Raw genomic sequence first — 20,579 nt, 5'->3', positions numbered from 1 at the left:
TATATCATCGATCAACTTAGTTTCATAAAAAATATGAAAAGTTTCTTCCACATTTAAATTTTTTATTAAATACACGAAAAGACTTACCGATTACTGAATAACCAACAAATATTCCAACATCGGATTTGACATCAAATGCGGAAAGATGAATTTTTTATTATTATGAACGCATAATTTATGGCCAAAAACATGAAAATAAGATAAGTTAGGTTTACTCTCATTCTATATTTCATATGGAGTTTTACCCGCCTGTTTTTGATCATGATTCTGTTATGTGTGTAACATGCTATGTTGATAGTTTCTGCCCAAAATCTTTGTGAAACCACAGAATTAGCAAGAATTGTCCTTCCAGCTTCCTTCAGAGCCATGTTCCTTCTTTCAACCACTCTATTGCGTTGAGGTGCTCTTATGGCAAAATACTCATGCTGAATTCCTTGATCTCAGTGTCTCGTCACTTCTGATCCTGATTATTGAGGTTGATTTCTCATATTGAACACTCTTAAGAAATTCAGTCGGTTGGGTACTAGTATAATTTAACCACTAAGAAATATCACTCAAGTAAATCGAGTAAATTTATCAACAATTACAAGTGTATATCTCATCACTACAAAACTGATTATAGGTATAGGTCCAAGAAAACCCATATGGAGCAGTTCTAAGCATCTATCAGCCAAATTTATACCTTTATTATTAAAACTAGATCGATTCTGTATACCTAACTAACATGTTGAACACACATGATTTTTAACAAATTCAATGCTAGACAAACCATCAAATATGTTTAGTTTATGTAGATTATTAATTAATTTAAAATTAAGATGATTAGGTCTTTTATATCATAACCACTGTTTATCATTACTAATAGTAGTAAAACAGGTTGGTGATGCTATATAATTACTATTCCAATCAATTACACAAGTGTCATCATTTCTAATTTCAGTTAACTTTATTTGATTATAAGCATCCTTAATCAAGCAGTTGTTCTTACAAAATTCAACTAAGTAACAATTATCACAAAGTTGATTGATACTAATCAAATTATAACACAAATTTTCAAAGAGTAATACATAATTAATTACTACTTTTTTCTATGAGTAATATTATATTTACCAACAGTCTTACCCTTAGCATTATCAGGTAATCTGGGTCCTTCACAGTTGATTAAGTCAGATAACAATTGGGATTGAAAGATGAACTCTATAGTGTATACCCAATACCAAACTTTTTTCCTTTATTAATCAGTTCGACATGATTTCTCAACTTGATGGGTAGAATTTTGATGCTCATATACTGGACTTCACAAAGTGAATATATTTCTCTTTGCACATGTTCATTTTCGACTGAGTACTATAGTTAGTGAGGTTGCTATTATTACTGCTGAAGCCGAGACCAATTTTGCCTCTTGAATGCCTCTACAACTCCTGCATCTTATCATGGCTTACTGACGACTTGTTCCAAATAATAATCAGTTTAATTAATTTCTTATTTTCAGAAATAAGCTGCTGAAGTTCATTCAATAATATTCCATTATCATTTTTCAGCTTTACAACTTCTGCCTTAAAACGTAACACTTCACTTGAATGTATCCAATTAGGCCCAGTATCATTGTCAGTTAACCTTGCTTTCTTTGCTTTCACTTCCTCGAATGATTGAGAAAGTTTCTTGTACTCTATTACCATGCCATTGAGTTTAGTGATGAGATCATCTCGTGAAAAATCAGTTGAGCTAAAGTCAAATACCTCATCATAGGTAGATTCCACCCCAGCATCGACCATAAGGTATTGTACCACATCTTCATCACTCTCACGGGTGGAGCAATCTGAATCTGATGAGTCAGTCTCAGAATCATCCCACTTGGCCTTGCTGTCTTTAGTCACCAGAATCTTTTGATTTATTCTATTTCTGAGCGGACTCTTGTCATCCTTGCACTTCTTTCTTCTTGTCATGAGATTGTAATTCTTTTTCAGTTGGCATAATATCATTCTTCTTTGGCCTGGTACAGTCGGCTATTAAATTCCCAACTTTCTCACACTTGAAACATGGATTGTCCTCATTAATGGACTCTTTCTTGTGTTGATTGCATCTTCTTGGGCTTTGGAATCTGCCCCAATTATTCCTTAGGAACTCGCAAAATTTCTTCACACACACTGACATTGCATCACTGCTCAACTGCTCAGCTGACTTCTCTTTTGAAAATATTTGTTCAGTAATTTCAGCAGCCATAGTCTTTTCTTTTTGGATGAAGAGTCACCATCAGTTCTCTTTTTCAGTTTGAATTCATATGTCTTGAGATGTGCAAACAGAACGTGTAGTTTTTGGTTGTTAAGGTCATTTGAATCTCGCATAGTCATTATTTTGACATCCCATTATCTTGTCAGTACCCTCATAACTTTCAATGTTATTTCTCGAATGCCATAATCTTTTCCAAGAGTAGCCAATTCCATAATGATATTGCTAACTCTTTCATCAAAGTCTGATATAGTTTCTCCGGCCTCCATCTTGATACTATCAAAGATTTGAATATCAACAGACAATTTGTTCTCTTTTGTTTGATCGTTACCTTCACATAGTTCTATCAATTTATCCCATATGTCTTTGGCAGTGGAATACATTTTAATATTGCTAAATGTACTTTTATCCAATGTCTTGTATAAGATATCCTTGATTACATTATCTAGGTTTCCTTTTTCTTGTCATCACTTGTCCATTACATTCTGGATTTTCAATCATCTGAGGGGCATCGTCAGAAATGGTAATGACGGTGCTTTCTTTCATACTTTATTGGTCAGTCTGTGATGAAGTATAACATATCATCATCTTGTGCAGTTAGATGGTCCTGCATCTCGATCTTCCAATCATCAAAGTATTCTTTAGAGAACATTGAGATTTTGCTGAATGAGATCATTTTAATAAATAGTGTAGAGACAAGAACTAACATGTTCTTATATCACTTGTTAGGATTGAAAATAAATTTAGAGGGAGGGGGTCATAATTTTTTCTCAACAAATATATTGGTTGGGTTAGCAACACTGAAATAAAATTATTGGCAGTTGGGTTCTCATTAAGTCAAGAATAAGAACTACGCGGAAATAGACTGATTTAGACTTGTCAGAAAAAAATGACTTGTAAAAACTCAGTTAAGTTATTGAATGAAAGGTAAAAGTAGGTAAACTGAAAAGTAGATTGACACGAGTTTGCTTCTGGATGTTCGAAGACTTCAATACTCATCAGTCTTCTTCCTCAAGGAAGTTTTTCGCTAAAAGACTTTGTTAATTACAAGCAATTTGAAATAACTAATTTCAGTAGGACTTGACACTACCTAACTGAAACTCTTAGTAAAATTCAATCTTAATCAACTTGAGCAGTCATATTTCTTACTCTCGATTATACAGATTTCAAAAAGAAATTCTAAACACGAATTGATCCTCAAATGATATGATAATTACTTATTGGCATGTGCTTGATATTATCAGTTTGGCTCGTAGAAAGCTTTGTCAAGAATATACAATTAATCAATTAATTCAATATATTCAGAGAGTTGGAGAGTTTAAGAAGCTTAGTCAAAATGATCTATGTATAGACTTCATTTACAAGAATAATATTTTTTGATCATATATCTGTTTCCAAATACATATGTCATTGTTATCATGTCATTGTATTTTTTAACATGTTCTGATAGTGTGTGTGAATCCTGACATTATGTTGAGAATCAATGACTGTTGGTACGAAAAACTTTATCCAATATTCCAGCTGTAATTTGATTCTTAATAACCGAGTATACTGATATTCTTCAGAAAATTTTTGGATTTGGGCTGACTGATCGATTGAAATAAACTGTCATTTAGGCTCCAATAGTTGTCGTTAGATCAGTTTTTCTATCCGTATCTCTTTTAAACTATCAATTTAGCTCGATATTCAGTTAGACTCTTAGAAAAATTTTGCTAATGAATATTCAGTTTTCTTCTTGAATTCAGTTAGGTTAGGCTCTATAATTATTCGTTAGATTAGAAGTCTTGTTAAATCATCAAAACTTACAATGTTCCAACATCATGTATACATAATTAAGTAATAAATTCACTACCATTTATATATATTTCAAATCCAACCACATAAATTCACATTAAGTCCAACCACGTATATTCATGTTAAATCCAACCAAACACACACACATATATATATATATATATAATATATTCACTACTATATATATGAAAAGCACAACATATATATTTACACCAAACCCAAAAATTAGGACGAGGTAGACCATATATATATTGCACAAAGCCCAAGGGTATGAATGAGTTGCAACAAAACATAGCCCCTGCATACTATACTGTATATAAATATTTAAATTACCTGAACAATTATCCTACATTTTATACTACTAGTTTTAATATGATCATAGGTTTTTTGGAGTTAAAAATGTGAAAATTTTGGTAGCTGTAGACCGTCTATTAAAATGTATATGTATTTGTTAGAAAAATATGTTTTCAGAATGTGATTTAGTTTCGATCGTGCTGTCGCATTTTTAAAGAAATATTTAACCCATTATGTTGTTTAAAAAAATATTTCACCCATTATGTTGTTGTTGGGGTAATGACAATTTTTTTCCAAGAACTAGGCATGCTTAACGGTTTGTCGGTTCCGGTTCCAAGGTTTAAATCTTGGAACCAATCCGAATCTTGGACCGATTCGATGATTTTTGGACCGGTTCCGGTTCGGATCGAAACTATTCCGGGTTCCTGTCCGACTATTATTATTTTTGATATAAAATTACTTTTATTAATATACATTTTTTATTTAGTATTTTGAGTTGAAAAAATACTGACTAATCATAAAATAAAATAATATAAACATTGGTTTTACAATTGACCATCTAAAATTCATCACGATTTATTAAAAAAAAATTTATAATATTCTAGGTTTTCGTCGAAACTTGAGCTTTGAAATTCATTGATTGCTTCAGCGGTCCTATTCTTTTTTTCGGTTGCAAACCAATCTTGTAAGTTGAGAATTTACTTTCTACCCATAAGAAAATTGAAATTCTCTATAGTCTCAATATATTGATTTAGATAAATGTGGATCTCATTGTAATTTATTTTTGTCACTGATTTTCCTTTGAACTTTTTTGTCGTTTCAAACTTTGAAAGAAGTTGACTGCTCCATTTTTGCTTTTATATGTCGGCCCCTTCTCTGGCCGCGCACTCGGTTTATATAGTTCACTAGCATACAAATCAAATAATTCTTGGAAAGAATGCACGATTGAATTTTTTTGATCGTCAACATTCTTCCGAATTTTTTTAGCATGATATTAAAAAACACATGTCTAATCCTCCTTGATTTTGATCAGGATCAAGTAATGTTGATGAATCATGCACAATTGGTATATTCTCCCAATATTTTAAAATATTATTTTCCATATTTGAAACAAAATCACACATAACAGAATCATCACAATATTCAATAACTTTATAAAATATATTGAAAAACAAAAGTTGAAACATTGTTGAAGTAATGTAGTTAATGCCTGAAAATTTCTCGGTTGTTTCTTTAAAAATTTCTAACAAAGAAACACACTTAATCAAAAAATTTCAATCATTGTCAGCCAGCATTAAAAAGTCAATCGAAATATTATTGTAATATAGAGTAACTAAATCTTGAGAACGTAATAAAGTATGAAGCAAGTGATATAAAGAATTCCATCTAGTTTCAGCATGAAGAAGAAATTTTTTAAAATTTAAATCTGTTTGATTCGACTAGTGTTTTCTAATAACGTCCATGTTTTCTTTCACATAATAATTTCTCACGTACTTTGAATGTTTCTATTACAGTGGACATATTCACATTTAACACGTAAGTTTATAATATGACATGTACATCTAACATGAAGCAAATTACCATCTAAAATTTGTTTTTAGTGAATCTTTAAGATATTTAATCGCAAGAGTATTGACACTCGCGTTATCTAATGTGATCGATATTATTTTATTTTGTATGCCATAAATCTTAACAACATTTAAAACTTATCTAGATATAGTGTATGAGTTGTGTGACGATTCTAAATGATCTACCGCTAAAATTCTTTTTTGCATAGTCCAAGTTTCATCAATCAAATGACATGTAACAACAAGATAAGATTCACATTTCAAATTAGTCCAAATATCAGTTGTCAAACTAACTCTATAAGAAATATTTGAAAAATACGATTTTAGTGTTTCTTTATATTCTTTATAAATATCAAATCAATATTTCTTAAGTGTGTACCTAGAAATATTATGAAACCAGGTTGAATAGTACTAGTAAAGTCAACAAAACCTTCTTATTCAGCTATCATAAAATGTTGACAACATTTGATAACAAATTTTATGATGGTTTTTCGAGAAATTTATTTTGTAATTGTAAAAGATTTATCACTTGAGAGATTAATTTCTTGTTGTGTTGGTTCCCTACTTAATGGTTGTAGCGTCTCAGAGTCAAGTTTATGTATCTTAACTAAATATTTTTCAAAGCACTGGTACCACCGGACCCACCACCCGTTTTGTAAAAATATCTCGTTTTGCAAATTTTATATATGGCCAAAGATTTGTTCCTACTTTGTTGTTCAATATTGAAGTGATCCTAAACTTTGCTTTGCTTTGCTCGAGCTGTTGTGGTGCTCATTGACATCATATTGCTTACTCGGGTGGACGATGGTGTCCCTACATCTTTGTTGAGGAGTTACATGCTTTCTTCCTCCTCGTGGTCAGGTTCGACTTTATCAAAGTTGGGGATGTAGTCAAAATATTCATCAAAGTCGAAAACGTATTCATCTTCACCATCACCACGGATTGTAGATGATACCATTGAAATTTGAATTATTTATATGATTAAATTACGAAATAGTAAATAAATAATAATAAAGAGAATATTGAGTGTAGATAAAATTGTAACACAATTATTGAATATATTTTGAGAAATAATAACAAAGAAATATATTGATTGTAAATAAATGTAAAGTTGAGAGAAAATTATATATATATAAAAATATAAATATATTGCAATTTGGTGGTCAAATCGCAAAATTAAATATTGGATTCAGTAGCTGTTGAACTGTAGCTTGCAACCTCCTTTGGGCTAGTTGACTGCAATTGCAGCAGCCGTTGGCCACAAGGCCTTTCAATTTTTTTTAAATTTTCGGGTTTCGGATCTGGTTCCGGATCGGATCCGGATATGGGCTAGAACCGGGTCGGAATCGGTTCAGAATATGTTGGACTGGTTCAATCCATTAAAATATGAATTGAACGGAGTTTCGGGTCCGATTACGAGATTAATGGACTGGTTCTGGGCTGTTAAGCATGCCTACCGGGAACTTTAAAAATAAATTATAGATATCGATATCTATATATTTGTCGTAACATGTTAGGAAAAAAATTATATTTATAATATAGAAACATCTTTTGCTAAATGATGCACTTTCTTAATAGACAAACACATTTTGTAAATAAGCATTTCTTCATTTGAATCCTTTATTTATATATATTGATTCAATTCGAAAAATTGCACTATATTGGAAAATAATATTTAAAATGTGTGTATTGAATATTTGAATGTTGAATATTTGAATGTTGAAAATAAGAGTTGTAAATATTGAAAATTAGTGTGTGATGATGTAGGTAATGATGTATTTTATTTTTGGATTATTTGTAAAGATTTCCTATAAATAGATCTCTCATTTGTGAAGAAAATCACAATTGAGTAGAGAGAAAAATATTATAAAGTGTGTAGTTTGGTAAATTTTGAGAGTTTGAAATTTTTACTTTTTACCATAAATTTTTACTTTTTCACAACATGTTATCAGCACGAAGCTCTAAAAGTCCTACATACTTTTCCAAGCTCCAAACAGAAGAAAAAGGTAACAAAAATAATTATATTTATTTTACTGTTATTTATTTATTGTGTATTTATTTAATATACAATATAATGTTATTATTAGAAATAATAAAAATAAATTTTTTCATAAACTTGTTATAAATCCTGGGAGGATGTTAAGACGACATCCCACACTCCCGGTAAGGGATACGACAAGTATAAAAGCCTATAAGGTTTTTAAACAAAATAAATTATGACACTCATTATAATATTATGATATGATATACATAATTATTTAAACATGTCTAATATTATATATATCATATTATTACCATAAAATTATACAAATACATACCTTATTTTTTTTGTACCCCAACGGTCATAAATGGTAAAAAACGGCTAGTTTTTGCCCTATAAATATGATCTCACAAACACATTCCATCACTCCAACTTTCTCTTCTTCTCTAAAAATTATTCATCATCAAATTTTTCGAAGAAAAAAGAAGATGGCTTTCTCAATGATATTTTTAATTATTTTGGTTGTCATACTCACGAGTCTTGTATTTATCGGAGAATATCCTCCCCGTGCGTTTTCTTTATTTTTACAAATACTTGTACTTGTTGTTTATCCGTTACTTTGTATTGCAATAATTATTAACTAATAAAATGCATCGTAATTTTTTTTAGTACCACCATGTCAAATTTAACAAAGCTCGAATTTGTTGCGCTCGACATCACGGGAAAGAATTATATGCCATGGACTCTAGATGTAGAAATGCATCTTGAGTCATTGGGTCTAAGCGAGACCATTAAAGAAAATGGCATATGCACGTCACAAGAAAAGGCAAGAGCCATGATATTTTTGCGTCGACATCTCGACGATGGATTGAAATGTGAATATCTGACTGAAAAAAATCTCATGGCTTTGTGGAAGGGATTAAAAGAAAGATTCGAACATATAAGAGAAGTTATACTTCCGACCGCCCGGGATGAATGGAATACATTGAGATTCCAAGACTTTAAAAAAGTCAGTGATTACAATTCGGCGATGTATAGAATAATCTCGCAATTAAAATTTTGTGGACATGAGGTCACAGAATCTGAGATGCTTGAAAAAACATTTTCCACGTTTCATGCATCAAATATTACTCTACAGCAACAATATAGAGTACGTGGATTCGCGAGATATTCTGAACTCATCGCCTGTCTTCTTGTGGCGGAAAAAAACAACGAGCTATTAATGAGAAATCATCAGTCCCGACCCACTGGATCAACAGCATTTCCAGAAGTAAATGTTGTAAATAAAAATGAATTTAAACCTGGAAACCAAAATCAAATTCAAAGACAAGGTTTTGGTCGAGGTCGAGGTCGTGGACGCGGACGTGGAATTGGCCGTGGTCGTGGTCGTGGTCAAGGCCGTGGTTTTGAAAATAATCGAGATAGTTATTTTTATAACTCATCTCAAAAGAACGTCCCAAACCATCCACAGAAAAGGCATAATGAGAATACAAGTGTTAATGAGAAGCACTCAAAAAGATATGAAAGTTCTTGTTACAGATGTGGTACTCCAGGACATTGGTCCAAAGTTTGTCGAGCCCCTGAGCACCTTTGGAAACTTTATAAAGAATCGTTAAAGGGGAAAGAAAAGGAGACCAACTTCACTGAACGCAGTGACCGTTTGAGTGATTCAACTCATTTTGATGCTGGTGATTTTATGAATGATTTCTCTGGAAATGATCAATATGTTGGTGGGATATAAATGAACAATATTGATGCTGCAGATTTTCTTAACGATTTCTCTGAAAATGAACAATATAATGGTAGAATATAAATGTACAATAATCTATTTTTCATGTATTCATAGAATAAAGGAGACCAACTTCACTGAACGCAGTGACCGTTTGAGTGATTCAACTCATTTTGATGCTGGTGATTTTATGAATGATTTCTCTGGAAATGATCAATATGTTGGTGGGATAGAAATGAACAATATTGATGCTGCAGATTTTCTCAACGATTTCTCTGAAAATGAACAATATAATGGTAGAATATAAATGTACAATAATCTATTTTTCATGTATTCATAGAATAATGTTTTATTGTATAATTATGATTTGTGTTATATTTAAATATATATTGCAAGTAATTTATTTCATTGCATATTTTTTTTTGAAGTTCAAATATGGAAAATGCTATGAGCAAAGCTGAAGTTTGCATACCCGATAGTGGTACAACGCACACTATCCTCCGAGATAAAAGATATTTCTTGGAACTAAAACCAACAAAAACAACGGTGAATACAATATCAGGTCATGTAGACTTGATTAAAGGATGTGGTAAAGCACAATTTTTGTTACCTAATGGTACAAAATTTTTGATCAATGATGCTTTATATTCACCACAATCGAAAAGAAATTTGTTGAGTTTTAATGATATATATTCCCATGGGTATGATACTCAAACAATGAATGAAGGGAATGAGAAATATATGTGTATTATCACATATAAATCAGGATAGAAATATGTGATTGAAAAACTACCAATGCTCCCTACTGGATTGCATTATACACATATAAGTCCCATTGAATCAAACATGGTAGTTGATAATTCTTCGATATTAACCAATTGGCATGATCGATTGGGACATCCTGGTTCAACAATGATGCGAAGAATTATAGAAAATACACATGGTCATCCACTGAAAGACCAGAAGATCTTTCAGAATAATAAGTTTCAATGTAAAGCATGTTCTCTTGGAAAACTTATTATAAGACCATCACCAGTCAAAATCCAAACTGAATCACCAATGTTTCTTGAACGTATTCAGGGTGATATTTGTGGACCAATCCATCCACCATGTGGACCATTCAGATACTTTATGGTATTGATTGATGCCTCCAGCAGATGGTCACATGTATGTTTATTATCAACTCGAAATGTTGCATTTGCAAGATTACTTGCTCAAATAATAAAATTGAGGAATCAATTTCCCGATTATACAATCAAGAAAATTAGACTTGATAATGCTGGTGAATTTACTTCCCAAACTTTCAATGATTATTGTATGTCTATGGGAATCATTGTTGAGCATCCTGTTGCTCATGTACATACACAGAATGGATTGGCTGAATCATTGATTAAACGTCTGCAAATGATTGCTAGACCAATGATTATGAAAACAAAGCTCCCTATTTCTATATGGGGACATGCAATTTTACACGCTGCTTCATTAATTCGCATCAGACCAAGTGCATATCATAAATACTCCCCATTGCAGCTTGCATTTGGTAAAGAACCAGACATTTCTCATCTGATAATTTTTGGATGTATGGTGTATGTGCCTATTGCACCACCGCAACGAAAGAAAATGGGACCTCAAAGAAAGGTTGGAATTTATATCGGTTATGATAGTCCATCAATCATTCGATATCTTGAACCTCAGACAGGCGACGTGTTCACAGCACGTTTTGCTGATTGTCATTTTAATGAGGAAATCTTCCCAATGTTAGGGGGAGAACAGAAACATACCGAAAAGGAAATTACATGGTATGTATCATCATTGTTACATCTGGATCCAAGAACAAAACAATGTGAAAAAGATGTACAACAAATTGTACACTTGCAAAGAATAGCAAATCAAATACCAGATGCATTTGCAGACACAAAAGGGGTAACTAAATCATATATACATGCTGCAAATGCCCCTGCTCGAATTGAAATTCCAAGGAAACAAATGAAAGATACTCATGATGTCATTAAACGCCTGAAGCGTGGAAGGTCAGTCGGTTCCAAGGATAAAAATCCTCGAAAAAGAAAATTCATAGAGAAACACGATGATCACAAAATAAAGAATGACGTTTCTGAAGAAACACATGATGATCACAAAATAGAGAATGGTGTTCATGAAGAAACACATGATGATGAAAATGTTCTGTCAGAACCACAAACTGACGAGAATCATGAAATCTCTATCAATTATATTAATACTGGAAAAATATGGAACCGAAAAGATATAGATGAAATTGATGATATATTTTCTTATAATGTGGCAATCGACATCATAAATGATAACGAAGATCATGAACCAAAATCTTTTGGTGAATGTAAAAATCGGCAGGATTGGATAAAATGGAAAGATGCCATCCAGGTTGAATTAAATTCGCTAAATAAACGTAATGTTTTTGGACCTATAGTCCTTACACCTGAAGGTGTAAAACCTGTTGGATACAAATGGGTTTTTATTCGAAAGCGAAATGAGAAAAATGAAATAGTAAGATATAAAGCTCGACTTGTTGCACAAGGTTTTTCTCAAAGGCCTGGAATTGATTATGAAGAAACGTATTCTCCTGTGATGGATGCAATTACGTTTCGGTATTTGATTAGCTTGGCGGTATCTGAAAATTTAGAAATGCGTCTTATGGATGTTGTTACAGCTTACTTATATGGATCACTTGATAGTAATATATATATGAAAATCCCTGAAGGATTTAAGATGCCTGAAGCACAAAGTTCAAAACCCAGGGAATGTTATTCTGTGAAATTACAAAGATCATTATATGGGTTAAAGCAATCAGGTCGAATGTGGTATAATCGACTAAGTGATCACTTGATGAAAAAGGGATATGTAAATAATTCAATATGCCCTTGTGTTTTCATTAAGAAAACAACATCCGGATGCGTAATTATTGCTGTATATGTTGATGATTTAAACATTATTGGAACGAATAAAGAAATTCAAGAAGTTGTGTCATACTTGAAGGAAGAATTTGAAATGAAGGATCTTGGAAAAACCAAGTATTGTCTGGGTTTACAAATTGAACAAAAAGAATGTGGAATGTTTGTTCACCAGACAAATTATACAGAAAAGATCCCTTAAACGTTTTAATATGGATAAAGCAAACCTTTAAGTACTCCAATGGTTGTTAGATCATTAAACATAGAAAAGGATCCATTCCGTCCATGTGAAGATGATGAAGATATTCTTGGTCCAGAAGTACCATATCTAAGTGCCATCGGTGCCCTTATGTACCTTACAAATTGTACAAGGCCTGATATATCTTTTGCCGTGAATCTGTTGGCAAGATTTAGCACATATCCAACAAAGAGACACAGGAACAGAATTAAACATATATTCCGTTATCTACGAGGAACGACAGACTTGGGACTTTTGTATTCAAAAGATGCTAATCCAAGTATAATTGGTTATGCTGATGCTGGATACTTATCTGATCCACACAAGGCACGTTCCCAAACTGGATATGTATTTACTCGTGGAGGCACTGCAATATCTTGGCGTTCTCAGAAACAAACGCTCGTAACAACTTCATCAAATCATGCCGAGATTATTGCACTACATGAAGCAAGTCGTGAATGTGTGTGGTTAAAATCAATGACCCAACATATCCAAATTTCATGCGGATTATCATCTGATGAGAAGCCTGTGATACTATATGAAGATAATGCTGCATGTGTTGCTCAAATGAAAGAAGGATACATAAAAAGCGACAGAACTAAACATATTCCTCCTAAGTTCTTCGCATTCACCAAGGAGCTTGAGAAGAATAGATGTATTGATGTTCGTCACATTCAATCAAGTGAAAACTCATCAGATCTCTTCACAAAGTCACTTCCTACGTCAATATTCAGAAAGCACATATATAATATTGGGATGCGCAATCTACGAAATTTGTGAAGAATTGTTCATGTCAACATCAGGGAGAGTTTACGTGACTGCACTCTTTTTCCCTTACTATGGTTTTTATCCCAATGGGTTTTTCCAAGTAAGGTTTTTAACGAGGCAGTACAAAAACACGTAATGAAGACATCATCGTATCATGATCATCATCACAAGGGGGAGTATTGGAAAATAATATTTAAAATGTGTGTATTGAATATTTGAATGTTGAATATTTGAATGTTGAAAATAAGAGTTGTAAATATTGAAAATTAGTGTGTGATGATGTATTTTATTTTTGGATTATTTGTAAAGATTTCCTATAAATAGATCTCTCATTTATGAAGAAAATCACAATTGAGTAGAGAGAAAAATATTATAAAGTGTGTAGTTTGGTAAATTTTGAGAGCTTGAGATTTTTACTTTTTACCATAAATTTTTACTTTTTCACAACACACTAGTTCATTCTAATTTATTATGGCACAATTATTATTTAATTATTAAAATACTAATAAGTGCTCAAATGCCTATATTTGACTATTAAATATAACAATAAATTTTCCTCCACATTAGTCAACACCCAAATGTAATTTGTTTGATACATTTCAACTCATAAACATTCCAATATCTTATTTCTTTTCTAATGTGTGACTTGTTTTATATAATTATAATTAACTATTTCCAAAATATATTATATACCAGTCACAATTTTTCTAAAGAGTTTAGAATTTATAATATAATTAGAACTTAGGATAATGAGACAACGAGAAGAAAATATGAGAAGTTTTTGAGTGATTGATTGTTAAATATATTGGAAAAATAATAAGAGTAAATTTGGACATTTATTAAATGACTAAATATAGTTTCTCTTAGGGTTTATCCATAACAACAACAAGAACAATACTGTTGAAACATTTTAAGTTTTGATAGTTTTGTTGATTGAACAAGGTTGTTAATCTAACATATAATTACAATACCTAACCGAACTGATTTCAAGGAGGAAAACTGAATTTTCATGAGAAGAAGTTTTCTAAAAAGCCTAATTGATTACAAAGCGAGACTGATAAAACATAAAAACGATACAGATAGTCAAACCGATTCATCACATTACTAATTATAACATAATTATAATTTTTTGTTCTTCAAATAATTAAATTAATTAAATATCATAAAAATAAGGTTTGGTTCATTTTATACAGGCGGCCATCCCAATATACTCTGTGCATACGATTCAAAGATATCGCATTTAGCTAAATGACCTCTCGGACACTTTCCCAACAACAATTCACTCTCTCCACGACTCAATCCCCAAAACCCACCATTTCCCATATCTCCTTCGTTGAATCGTGCCTGGGTTTCGGGTCGAATCTCATTCTTACGAGGTATAAAGAAATCTCAGTTGTTGAATTTTGATGATAGCATTTTAATGTTTTTGGTCGATCATGTGAATCACAGCTCAAGATCTGAAATTTTCTTGTTTCCAAATCGTTGTTGTATATATTTTTGACGATTAAGTAGCTCAGTCTTCTCCCAGTTGCTGCCACTTCCCGTCCTTTCCATCGCCACCACAATCAGCGTCATCTGATACCGGAACCTATTAGGATGAATGTTGTTATTTATTTCGTTTTGGAAGTACTCGAAAGGTGTTTAGATCTGGCAAAAAGTGGAATTTTAAGATAAAGTTCGCTTGGTTTTAAACTTATGTTGAGCTATGTATTAATGAAATCGTGATCTATTCGGATATTCTGCCGAATGCAATTATTGTTGAAGAATATGTGTATTTACGCGGTAGGTTGGTTTGTAATTCGTTACTTTCTTTAATTGTGTTAATCCTGACAGTTGTAGTGGTCTTTCTTTGGGAGATCAAACTGAAATCAGAAGAGTGATCGTAAATTTGTTTTAGTTCATTTTATGGCTGGTATTTGCTTACCTATCTTGGTTGTCTTGATCTGGGTTTTCTGGGAATATTAGTTTTGTAGAAGTGGTTATAGTGATCATTTTTGGATCCGTCCCACTCAAATGGTAAATTTTTTGAAATTTCATTAAAGGAACCTTCACAATCATTGCTTTGATCTGCTGTGGTAGTTTTGAATTATGCATGTATTTGGTGAAATTGATTGATGATCATTGAGGATCTTGTTGAGAGCCCATCATTTTGGACACCTGGATATTTGCATATTTGTTGAGATATAATTTTGTAAATTGAATATTTTTTCCATCCTTTCAGTACATCGAATACAAAAATTGAAAGAACATTCTTTTAGCATCTTTACCTCTTTGTTTCTACCTGGAATTTCTGGACTCCTGCCGGTTCATTCTGCCTTTAGTTGAATGAAAGAAATCTGCATAGTTCTGACTCTTTCTCAAATTAGTGTTCTTGATATAGCTAGCGGGATGATATCATGATACTGATGCTCGAAGAAGGTGTGATTACCCATTTTGTTTTTCGGGGATGCAGCATTTGAAGCTTTAGTTTTATTGACATACAATTCCAGACCTTTTTTTCATTTTAAATAACTGCTTTTTGTAGCAATGACTTCATTTTATTGACCCTATTAAAAATAAAAAAAATCATTTTATTGCAGTATAGGCTTCATTCAGATTCGTATGATTTAATTTAGCTCATTTTGAATTTGGATTTGGTTTACCTTTCTCTCATATTACATGTAGCTGACTTCTAGAAAATGTATCCTATTTTCATGTATTGACCTTTTCTGCATTAAAGGAGTCACCTCCAATCATGTGGAGATTCAAACCTTTTACGCATAAAGAACAACCTGGGCTGGAAGGTCGCATCATTGACATTGGCAATTTCAAAGTTCAGGTTCGTAGTGTCATCGCAGAAGGTGGATTCTCATCCGTCTACTTAGCTAGAGATGCAATACATGGTTCCAAGCCATTTGCTTTAAAGCACATTATATGCAATGATGAAGAGTCACTGGAGCTGGCGATGAAAGAGATATCAGTCATGAAATCACTCAAAGAGCATCCCAATGTTGTTACTCTTTGTGCACATGCTGTATTTGATATGGGACGTACCAAGGAGATCCTCCTTCTTATGGAATATTGTGATAAATCTCTGGTTAATGTGCTTGAGAGCAGGGGGGCTGGGTTCTTTGAGGAAAAACAGGTTCTAACAATTTTCCGGGATGTCTGCAATGCTGTCTTTGCAATGCACTGCCAGAGTCCACCTATTGCACATCGGTATTGTACTTTATCTTTCTTATCTATAACTGCATAATTTTGCGATTTGATATAATATTTGTGCTTTCAACAAGTGTTGCATGTACCTTTTCTTAAACGCCCCAATAGTACATCTTTCTATTGAGAATATCACATCGAAAGGACAAAATTATTGAGTCTCATCTGGAAAAAAGTAGTTCATCTGTTTTTTATGTGGTAGGCATTTTATTCACATCTTGTTTTTGCTTCTGCTTGCACTTATGTGAGGCAAGAATGCTGAAATTCTCTGCGTTACTTCTTTCCTTTAGACCTGCTGAATAAGAATAGCTGAAATTTCGGACATGGATTTTGTGTGCTCTTTATATATTAGTTTAAATAATATATATAATAGCGCACGATTCTTCTTTGCTAAGGGGCATTGATCACTTGATTTTGTTCCACTCATTTTGTAGTTTCTATTTTTATCTGTTCATCATTCTTGAGTTGCGTTGTGTAGAGACTTGAAGGCTGAGAATCTTTTGCTGGGGTCTGATGGATTGTGGAAGTTGTGTGATTTTGGTAGTACCACCACAAATCATAAATGCTTCGAGAAACCTGAGGAAATGGGTATCGAGGAGGATAATATTAGGAAATATACAACACCAGCATATAGAGCTCCTGAGGTAGGATGGATTACTTCTACAGATATCTCACTTGTACATTTTTTATGACTGTCCACCGATGTGTTTTCTCCCTCTCATTTTTAGATGTGGGATCTTTTTCGCAGAGAACTTATAAGTGAGAAAGTAGATATATGGGTAAGCTCTTAAATCCTGTTAATGGGTCCAGCAGAACTTTGGATCAGCTTTCCCTAAGCTTGTTAATCACCCAAGGCTGAGCTTTTAATTTACAGGCACTTGGATGTCTCCTTTTTCGCATATGTTACTTCAAGTTAGCATTTGATGGTGAATCAAAACTCCAAATTTTGAATGGGAACTATCGCATCCCAGATTTACCCAAGTATAACTCATCACTGACAGACCTTATAAGAGACATGCTTCAATCTTCCCCCAATGACAGACCAGATATCACGCAGGCAAGCATTTTGCTTGATTCTGATTCATCTCCATGAACTTAGGTTAGTTGTAGTTCTTTGCGCCCGGGACTATCACGAGGGCTAAGCTTGCACACATACTTATCAATTACTTTTGTTGATTCCTTTGGCTGCAGGTCTGGTTCCGTGTTAATAGCCTTTTACCTGAAGGGTCACAGAAATCATTACCTGACGGACTTCTGGAAACGCCGCAACAGACTACTGATGTTCTTGCAGGTGACGATGTTGTCAGGTCTTAGTGTCATGATTAGAATTCTGATATCCTCGAATCAGTTAACTGAAACGGTATTCGAGTGTGAATAAAATTTGTGGTCGAATGATAAGGCTATTTCTTTTTCTCCATTTTTTGGTCCCTTGCTTTTAGTGATCTCTTCTAATTACTGGCTGGTTTCAGGCATGCCAAAGCCTGCAAATAAGTCCAATCCAATGCCTCGTAGAAGTCCACCTCCTCCTCCCTTAGCTGGAGCACGAAACGTATCATTAGTTCCAAATAATCTCAGAACAGGTGAAAATGCAGGTCCTTTTGGTGCTTTCTGGACCTCCGAACATGCAAAATATTCAGTATCGAATGAGGACGAGAGCCGATCTAAATATGATGAAGACGGAACCAATCATACATCATCTAGACATGAAAAGATCTGTCCCGAAAAGCATCCAGCTTCCCATTTAACTCCATCTAAGGAGCAAAATTTTCAATCTTCTACAGTCCAAAAGACCACACCAGATAGATCAGTCGATAGAACAAGTTTTGAAAGTTCACCATTTTCGGATGATTCAAAACAAAGTACCGAAAGATCAAGACACCCAAAACCAGAGGGAACACCCACCTTTCAAAATGATGCATTCAATGCTTTTGTAGCAGAATTTGGTGGTAACAATAAAAGTCCTAGCATTAATGGTCAGAGACCAGAAAAGGAAGTCTTCTTGGAGGCAGAGCTCAAAAAGGCGAGAGAGCAGCTTGCACATGCCAATATAGAAAAGGCAGAAATAACCTCCAAATACGAAAAGCTCTCTGCAATTTGTCGGTTGCAGCGTCAAGAAATGCAGGATCTTAAGCAAGCTCTAGCTGCAAGAACTCCATCACCGAGTAAAGATCAGCCCAGAATCCAATCATCCACTGCTCCACCTGTATGTTCGTCCATCCAATAAATGTGCGTATAAAGCAATTCAAATTTCGTGTAAACTAAATTCTTTAATCTGTGACTGAAATACAGAATGAGAAGATTGAAGGAACGGCTTGGGAATTGCAACGTGGTTTATTTGACCAAGGTTCTATGAGCTCGGACCCTCAACAGTGGCAGGCTTTCACCGATGATTCCAGGCCACAGACGTTGCCTCCGAACAACAACCCTAAATCTGTTAGAACAAGAAATGGTCAGCAGAGTAAGAAGGCCATCGACCCATCTTCTGGTACCAATGCTTGGGGATTTGGATCCGAGAATTTTAAGGCGGATCCTTCGGATTCCTCAAAGCTTAATCTACCCATCGGTGGATTGAGTAAGTCTCAACGATTTGGTGAGTCGAAGAGCGTGGAAAATAAGTTGGATCCCCAACCTGCTGGGTGGGCTGGTTTCTAGCTCAACATTATATTGCTAAATTTGATCACATATTCCAATATATTACTTCAGAGACTTCCTTGAATCAATCGGGGGATGATATATTGTGTGCTATATTATTTTATCAGCAATAACATGTTTGTTTCTCCCCCTTCAATCCCTTGAAACATATGAAAATCGAATGTTTAAATAAATTCTAATGGAACATATAAAGAATTGAGTGCTCAAATGAACTGTGAATGGTAAGAAGTGCTTTCAGCGATCAACTGCTGTATTTTCACCATGTGGTGAAACTAATTTGATATTTGCAACGCGATTTTAAGCACAAATGATCGTATTTCAAAAGGCGATTTCAATGTGTTAGTTTTGAGCATGACTCTTATCATGCTCGTGTATGTTGAGATTCTATATACAAGTTGATGGGGCTATCCTCTCTGTACTATTCTCTCGGGGTTTAACGGGACAGAAAAATAAGCCAAATATGTGTGCCAAGAAATGTCAAAGCATGCGTTTCAGTTATCGATATGTGTGGTTTATAGCTGAATTCATCAATATATGTGTGTTCAATAAGATAAATACATGGTTTAGAGAATTTACCTATGGCTATGAGTAGCTGTAGATCGAGAAAGAGATCAAATTCAATCTTATACATTTTTATTTATTTATGGCGTACTGGGTAAAATTCGGATTATAAACCACGTTAGTCACGTAAACTGGACTGAACTAACTCTGTGCGATAAACTCGTTCAAAAAATATTGGTAATAGGAATTCAACTTTAACCGCTTATCAACTATTTTCTTAATTCCGTTTATAGATACTCTGCATTAGCAACCGAATAAGAAAAAAGTCGTTCAGAAAAAAAATTTCTTGTCGAGTATCATGCATGACCTAGCTTTTTCATGTATCAAGTTCTTTTAAGTTCAATATATGTTAGATATAGTAAAACATTTGTGTTAACAAAACAACATATTTACAAAATTAGTCGATTTCGACGCATACAGAAAAATAAACTTCTTGTTCTAAATTGTAATCATCTCATGCATGCATATAAGTCTAAATATCGATCAAAACATTAACACTGAATCAGAACATAGAGTACGTCTGTTGATGGTCTCGCGAATCTTTATCTGTGATACGGGTCAACCCTACCGATATTCACAATAAAAAGTAATATTTTTCATGGATGACCCAAATAAGAGATCTGTCTCACAAAATATGACCCGT

At 33.4% G+C, this 20,579-nt stretch overlaps 1 protein-coding gene across 2 annotated transcripts; it reads left to right on the top strand.

Annotated features, from left to right (window-relative positions):
- Nucleotides 1-14,735: 14,735 nt before the first annotated feature.
- LOC142518040 (uncharacterized) lies at nucleotides 14,736-19,511 on the top strand. 2 transcript variants are annotated; one of them, XM_075620632.1, is made up of 8 exons: nucleotides 14,736-14,904; nucleotides 16,248-16,726; nucleotides 17,202-17,367; nucleotides 17,452-17,502; nucleotides 17,598-17,780; nucleotides 17,915-18,014; nucleotides 18,193-18,926; nucleotides 19,013-19,511. In XM_075620632.1, the coding sequence occupies exons 2-8, from the start codon at nucleotides 16,263-16,265 to the stop codon at nucleotides 19,373-19,375; spliced, it is 2,061 nt and encodes a 686-aa protein (XP_075476747.1). In that variant the 5' UTR covers nucleotides 14,736-14,904; nucleotides 16,248-16,262; the 3' UTR covers nucleotides 19,376-19,511. The 2 variants fall into 2 exon arrangements, with proteins under 2 accessions (XP_075476747.1, XP_075476748.1); XM_075620633.1 differs by having other exon boundaries at nucleotides 14,751-14,904; nucleotides 16,251-16,726.
- The last annotated feature ends 1,068 nt before the right edge of the window (nucleotides 19,512-20,579 follow it).

The sequence above is a fragment of the Primulina tabacum genome, chromosome 11, assembly GCF_025594145.1.
Source record: "Primulina tabacum isolate GXHZ01 chromosome 11, ASM2559414v2, whole genome shotgun sequence".
In the NCBI taxonomy this organism is placed as follows: Eukaryota; Viridiplantae; Streptophyta; class Magnoliopsida; order Lamiales; family Gesneriaceae; genus Primulina; species Primulina tabacum.
This window is presented reverse-complemented; position numbering and strand designations above follow the sequence as displayed.

Coding starts and splice junctions, on each gene's coding strand:
- LOC142518040 (XM_075620632.1), top strand. CDS start 16,263: ATGTGGAGATTCAAACCTTTTACGCATAAAGAACAACCTGGGCTGGAA. Junction 17,368..17,451: donor CAGCATATAGAGCTCCTGAG/GTAGGATGGATT, acceptor TCTCATTTTTAG/ATGTGGGATCTTTTTCGCAG. Junction 17,503..17,597: donor GTGAGAAAGTAGATATATGG/GTAAGCTCTTAA, acceptor TTTAATTTACAG/GCACTTGGATGTCTCCTTTT.